Source organism: Salvelinus fontinalis, chromosome 14 (genome assembly GCF_029448725.1).
Source record: "Salvelinus fontinalis isolate EN_2023a chromosome 14, ASM2944872v1, whole genome shotgun sequence".
In the NCBI taxonomy this organism is placed as follows: Eukaryota; Metazoa; Chordata; class Actinopteri; order Salmoniformes; family Salmonidae; genus Salvelinus; species Salvelinus fontinalis.
This window is the reverse complement of record NC_074678.1, coordinates 26,102,134-26,109,023: the sequence shown is the minus strand read 5'-3', so window position 1 is coordinate 26,109,023 and position 6,890 is coordinate 26,102,134. Positions and strand designations below refer to the sequence as shown.

The 6,890-nt window shown below is 39.8% G+C and overlaps 2 protein-coding genes across 6 annotated transcripts; both read right to left on the bottom strand.

The window, feature by feature from the left end:
- Window positions 1-412: 412 nt before the first annotated feature.
- LOC129810527 (piggyBac transposable element-derived protein 3-like) lies at window positions 413-5,437 on the bottom strand. Of its 5 annotated transcripts, none has more exons than XM_055861081.1 (6): window positions 5,081-5,437; window positions 4,019-4,181; window positions 3,476-3,555; window positions 3,117-3,335; window positions 2,800-3,015; window positions 413-2,633 (listed from the first exon to the last, which is right to left on the bottom strand). In XM_055861081.1, exons 2-6 carry the CDS (start codon window positions 4,170-4,172, stop codon window positions 783-785), a joined length of 2,520 nt encoding a protein of 839 aa, XP_055717056.1. In that variant the 5' UTR covers window positions 4,173-4,181; window positions 5,081-5,437; the 3' UTR covers window positions 413-782. The 5 variants fall into 5 exon arrangements, with proteins under 5 accessions (XP_055717056.1, XP_055717055.1, XP_055717061.1 ...); XM_055861080.1 differs by lacking the exon at window positions 5,081-5,437 and adding an exon at window positions 4,736-5,074; XM_055861086.1 differs by lacking the exon at window positions 5,081-5,437 and adding an exon at window positions 4,736-5,074 and having other exon boundaries at window positions 4,037-4,181.
- Window positions 5,438-5,537: 100 nt separating this feature from the next.
- LOC129810528 (dolichyl-diphosphooligosaccharide--protein glycosyltransferase subunit DAD1-like) lies at window positions 5,538-6,522 on the bottom strand. Its single transcript, XM_055861087.1, has 3 exons — window positions 6,205-6,522; window positions 5,891-6,050; window positions 5,538-5,787 (listed from the first exon to the last, which is right to left on the bottom strand). The coding sequence occupies exons 1-2, from the start codon at window positions 6,413-6,415 to the stop codon at window positions 5,920-5,922; spliced, it is 342 nt and encodes a 113-aa protein (XP_055717062.1). The 5' UTR covers window positions 6,416-6,522; the 3' UTR covers window positions 5,538-5,787; window positions 5,891-5,919.
- Between the last annotated feature and the right edge of the window lie 368 nt (window positions 6,523-6,890).

Here is a 6,890-nt window from a genome sequence, read left to right as displayed (position 1 = left end):
CTCCAATGTCATTTTAGTGAATTTGGGAGTACTTCCAACTGGCCTCACAACTGCACACCACGTGTAACCACGCCAGTCCAGGACATCCACATCTGGCTGAATTGTGGAATTGTCTGAGACCAGCCACCTGGACAGCTGATGAAACTACTTCAGAGTATTTCTGTCTGTAATAAAGCCCTTTTGTGGGGAAAACTAATTCTGTTTGCTGTGCCCCTACCCCATAATGTAAAATCCATAGATTAGGGTCTAATTTATTTATTTCAACTGACTGATTTTGTTGTATGAACTGTAACTCAGTAAAATCGTTAAAAGTGTTGTATATTGCGTTTTATATTTTTGTTCAGTATAGGTAGGTAGGGTGCAGAATAGTAAAAAAAACGAGTGGAAAAAAGAAACTTCTGAACAAAGAGGCAACAGTGAGAAACAAGTAGCGCATTTTTATTTGTGCAACACAAATTATAATAATTCAGTAAACCTTAGTAAATGTACATGTCATTATGAAACAATAATACAAAACCATGTTCAAGATAAGTAAAACATAAGTAAAAAAGTAACATTTACTTCATGGTAGTTCAAATTATACAAAATTATAGGCATCACAGTAACAGCAAAAATGGCCACAATTAACAGCGTCAATGTTGAAACAGTGAGAACAATTAGATTGTCCATCAACTTCATGGAAACTTCCATATAATAGGAAAACAACAAAAACTAATGTTTTCGAACAAATATTTTTTTATGTAACAAAAATCCAACATAATATTATTGTGCTCTGATAATTATCACTTCTGGTGATAACACACAAAGCACTGCTGCTTGTTGTTCAGACACAAAAACAACTTTCCATCACCACACTTGGAACACTTCCACCTCGAGACGCCCTTGACGCACAGGTTGCACCTTCCTCTCTGTTCCCCAAAGATAGGCCAGTGTCCAAGGCAGTCATAACGGACATCTGCTGTAGGCTGTAAGGCTCTGGGATTGTGCAGGCGCTTTGGAGGAACTGATGGTTGGCCAACCCTGGCTGGGAGTTTGTTGACTACTTTTAGAGTCCCTGCCACAGACAAACGAAACCTTTTTAGGTGCACTGGTTTTTCCTTGAGAAGGTCACAGTCCCGCTTGTACATCAGCCAACCATTGGCAATGCACAGATCAAGGATGTATCCAAACAGAGGTAGGTACCACCGGCGTGCCTTCATAGGTGTCTTGTACAGACGCACCAGCATATCGGACAGATCGATGCCCTCCTTTGCTTGAATATAAGCCGACATGACTGATGGGCATGCGATATCAATCTTTTGATGGGTCTCCCGACAGAACCGCCTAACATTCCCCAGAGGTTCAATTCCATATGCATTGCTTAGTATTGAGACACTCTTTTTGTCCAACCACCTGACAGCAATAACCCCCTCTTGAGAACAGTAGTCGTATGCTCCACGCCCTAGCTTTGCAAGAGCCTTGTCATCCATTGCAGTTGCTCCACCTGTGCATTTTGCTCTCACAGTGCCAATACACCTCACACCCAGTCTGGCCTGCAGGGACTTGACCAGGTCAAGACTGATGAGATAGTTGTCACAGAAAACAACTGTAGCCTCTGGCTCCGCAATAGATGTACAGAGAGTGGTGACAACCTTGGTACTCAGCAGAGGATTCTGTTCATCTTCATCTAGCCCACTGTTGAGAAATGTTGTATCCCCTTGGTACAGTAGCAGGTCATGGATAATACCTGAAGAACTGCCCCGAGAGAATAACCTAAAACCAAATTTGTCATGCTGATTAGATTTGTAATGACGAAGATTTCTTGCTTTGGTGCCTTTGTAAGCTACCATGACTTCAGCTATGCTTTGCCTGTTGGTTGGCTGTATGAGGAGACACTGTTGACGCAGCATGTTAAAAAGAGGTCGGATCTTGTAGAAGCGGTCAGGACTGTGATTATTTTGCATGTTGTCATTGAAGTGAAGAAACCTACGGAGTGACTGGAACCTTCTCCCAGACATGGCATCAGCCACAGGTGGGAAGCGAGAGTCAGAATGCCAGTAGTCCACAAAGGTTGGAAAGTCAAAAACACCCATGTAAAGAAGCATAGACAAGAAATCCTCAATCTCTCCAAAGTTTGTGTTGATTGAGGATTCAGTCTGTTGAACAGAGTAAAGGTTGGTCTGCTCAGCAATGTGTGCAATCATCTGATCAGTGAAAAACATCTTGAAATATTGATAGGGGGATTGAACACACTGTGGTGCCACAAACACTGGATCTGGAACTTGGAAGGAATCTATGTCGGCCTTCTTCCAAAGCGGATGTCTTGGCTGTGTTTTGAAGGAACTAGAATTACATGGGCTTACAACTGTGTCGAGATTGTGGTTATGTGTGTCTGTAGGAACCAATATAATTACATTTGTGCTTTTTCTCTTCTTTCTCTTGGGAGACTCTGCGGTTTTAGGGTATGGGGAAGCATCTCCTTTTGTAAGCTTAGAAGGGGACTCGTCCTCCAGATCTCCTGGTTTTGGAATATACTCTAGGTCATCATCCTCTGAGTCACTTAGGTCTTCCACCTCTGACTCCAGGGGATCCTGTGGTAGAATGGCCACAGCAGCTCTTGGCCTCTTTCTACTGAGGGTTTTTGTGTCCATGTGCTATCAGAGAAAAAAACATGACATTTTCCATAACATCCATAAAATATCGTTAGGAGGCCCATTGACAAAGGCAAAACTAAAGAGATAATGCACACAAACCTAACCTTACAAAACATCTCAAAGTGTGTCTATTTCAGTCAGTCTATTACTAAATGTTTGAACTCACCCGCACATTATCACTGTCCTCTGTATCTGAACATGATGATGATGGTGATGTTTCCAACGGTTCCCAAGGCACTGACACTTTCACAACATCCTCATCTTCTGACTTCAACCAGTCTTCATTCTCTTCTTTCTTCACTGTAATTGAGACAATTTCATCTACTGGTAAAAGGGAGCATTCTTCATACTCCTCTTTGACTGGGACTAGAGTAGGCAGCACCTGACACGGAGAAAACATAATTCATTCAGTATCATTTTATTTCTAACAATAACTCTGTGCCTTGTTACAAAGCGTGCGCAGTTAAGGATATAGCTACTTACCTTTACTTTGAGATACTTCATGCGTTTATGTACACGCTCTTGTTCTGTGACTCCATGAATGTCTGAAACTGTATCAAAGGAGGGATCTTGTTCAATTGGGTCCTCCTTTAGACAAACCTGGGACATTTCAACTCCTAATGAAACTGCTGACCCTTGGCTCTGCTGAATCTCACATTCTTCAGCCTCCTCTTTGACCTGCCTCCAATGCAGTGAGTGATCCTAGAACAGACCATGGTTGGTGTTAGGGAAATAAACTATTTGACCAATAGAACTTGTTAAGGAACAGCCAATTGTGTTAGATATTGTAGAATTAATTGCTTCTCATTTTGAAGAATGGATAAAAATGTGGGTTAACCTACAAAAAGCTCTCCTGGCTGACCACTGCTTTCATATCTCCCATATTGATCCATCTTCAGCAGATGACGATCAAACTCATGCCCTGTCAATAATAATAATACATGTTATTGCACCTTTCAAGATCCAAGGACACATACAGAGTAAGGAATAGAATAAAACAGCAAATATAAACAGGACATTACTAAGAGCAAAAGTAAATTCCCCAAAATGTGTGACCACGTTTTCCAAAAACGTAAATATCTGCTCTGAAATAAGATTAAAAGATGTCTGCTGAAAGAATGGGGTGTCAGCTTTGTGATATGACAACTTAGTTATACAAAAAAAGTATCTGGTTATTAAAGTACAGTAAGTGAAGTGGATTAACACCCGGTAACATATTTATGGTAACGGAATGAAATGATGGGTCCCTGCTCTGTTCTAGACACAGAAATTAATTATGGATTTGAATGTCATTCTCTTTGTGATGATGTAGCATAAATAGGTACACAAAGTTATAAATAATTTGTATGGAAATATACATTGAAAGGGTAATTGATCAAACTCACAAAACACTAGAAACATACATTTTCCTTGGCTTTTAGCCTTTGCTTTTCTCAAACTGTGCCTCCTCCTGTCTTTTTCTTTGACCTCCTCATAACTCCCCTTCTCCTTTAGCCTTTGCCTGTATCTTCTTTGCTTTTCAGCATTTGTCAGTGGCATGGTGACAATCTGTGAATAATACATTTGAGTGGAATGACTGACAGACAATTGAATTAATCGTTATTACAAGATTACTACTATCAAGATGTTTACAATTCACTGATTTACTCCTTAGAGATCTGCATTTGAGAAAGTGTGTGTATCCCTCTTCCCAAAGAGTTTGTGTAGCAAAACGCTTTCAAGTGGATGTGGATTCGAACAGTCTAAAGTCTGGATAGATCCACAAAGATATCCAGCTGCATTAGATTATGAAGGAACAGAGGCACACACACACTCTTAGCTTTCATTTGACATCTACTTTGATGCTCTTATGAACTTCACACGCTCGTCTTCATGGCTCCTTATACCCATAGTTTCCAAATGTACTCTTTATTAAAGCTAACTTACCGGTATGTGAAAATGCCCAAGCTAACTACAATAGCTAGCAAGTTGGCTGCCGCTAGCTTTTCTTGATAATTAGTTCTAACTAGCATATTGCTTGAATAGCTAGCTACACACCAACTTGTCAGCAATATTATAACGATCATATTTTATATAAATATATGTGTAGAAAATATCTTTACCAGTTACATGGATGCTTTCATAAGTATCAAAACGGTATAGAAACCTTTCTCTGGAAATATATGGGGGTCGGGGAATATTTTGGTAGTTGCACATACGGAATCTCGAAAATACCAAAATACTAGCTACAAAGTCTGAAAATATGTTTTATTTCCCTTTAAACTGTATTTTACTGCCTTCTGCTGGGCATATACGAAAGTGAATCCTACTGCCCCACATTTGCGTCAGATAACGAAAAAGGTCTGTCTTGACTAATGTTTATTACTCGTGTTTACGGTTGCCTTTTCTTAAAATTGTTTCATCATAGTTAGTGATACACTCAATCATACGAGACAGAACTTACTTACCAAGCTCTCGCTCTCACAAGACTTATTGAAGAGGTCGTGTGGAGAGCTGTCCTTTTTCTTTTTCTTATTTCTGCATCATTCGTGGGGGACAACATGTTTACTGTTGCCTTATTTTGAACTAGAACAATGTACCAAGATGAACAGACTTGGCCAAGTTTTGATTGCTAGCAATTAATAAAGGTGTAATCATTACATTAGTTATGAAAAATAGAAAGATTTGGAGGGTGTCAGAGAAAAAAAACAATCTGGGAATTTATCATGTCTTTTATATTTGAATATTGCTGTATATAGCTAATCATTAGGTCATACACATGTAGTATGAAACAGCCCTACAGTTCAAGTAGCTTTAGAATAAGTCCGATTGGGGAGTTGTCTCCAGTCCTAGTTATTGAATGGTCTACTCAGAAAATCATTATCAATAATGGTAAAGAGATATTCCATTAAAATCACAACTAAGTCTCTTCAACAATTATTTTTATTTTATTTCAACAATCTCAAGTGGTTCGCAACAATCATACAAACAGTACAAAATAATTATTTGAGAAACTGACAGTTGAGTGACAGAAATTTGTAGAAGATGTGGGTATTATTACAGTCATTATTGATCGGCCCATGCACTTAGTTAGGGTAAATTAGGGTGGCAAAATCTTATTGTATGAATGTTGTCTTGAGGTGACAGGTGCATTTTGGTCAAATCTGTTGTTAATCTGTGAAATGAAATAAACAAGAATCATGTCAGTAACATGCAGATTCATAACACTGTATAACAATTACTGTGAGGATGTTGTACTTTGTGCATACTGTTCACACCTGGTCTGAGGGTTCAAATCATTAGTTTCTCAACCAATAAAATTAATGACCACGAGGTGCAGGACAGTGTGGGCTAATAAGAAATCGGCAAAGGCCCTCTCCTGGGATATGGACAGGAAGTCTCCTTTGTTATCTGGATTGATCTGGATACGCAGGCAGACTGTAGGCAGGCCAGAAAAATGGGGTGGGTTGATCAGAAACCATTTCACAATGATAATGGCTGCCATTGGTTTGCGTCACGCTTCACTGATGTACAATACAGCTGAATATCACAAGATTGTGCAAATAAAGTTACAGTTGAGTGTTTAAATTACCTCCCAGGATGAAGGCTCCAACACAAGATATGAACCCGGCCAGAAAGCTGTTGAATGGGAAGGTGCCAACCAGCAAGCAGTACAGAAACTGCAATGCACCAGTTAACAAGATGTAGAAAAGGTAGGCGTCGACCACTTTCAATTTATTCGATGTTTTGGTCCTGTATTCCTCCAAGAATCGAGAAATAACTGAAATTACCGAGTTGGACATGTTTTCTTATGAACAAAAAGACCCAAAACGTGCAAAGAGAATCAAGATAAGTAAGTCGCTTCCGTCAGACGCCGCACAAAAATGACGTGTCACTGAAACTGGGGTGTATTCATTACGCCGATTCTGCTGCCAAACGTTTCGTCTATTGCAAAACTGCGAACGGAAAAAGGTTAGTGTTATCCGGAATCCTTGGGACGTCCCTACCCTAAACCTATACCTCAGTGTCTTAAACCCTAACCAGAGATATTACAGAAAGGATGAGATAGGAATTAAATTGGACAATGAATGGAAAAACAGGCTCATAAGCAAGCATTTCATTTCTACACCGGTTGTATTCAGCACGTGACAAATACAACTTGATTTGACATATAAAACCCCACCCAGCAGACTGTCGACCAATCGCGTTCGTTGTCTTGCCGCTTTATGCAATGGGTGGGTCTAATCCTGAATGCTGATTGGTTAAAACTGCATTCCA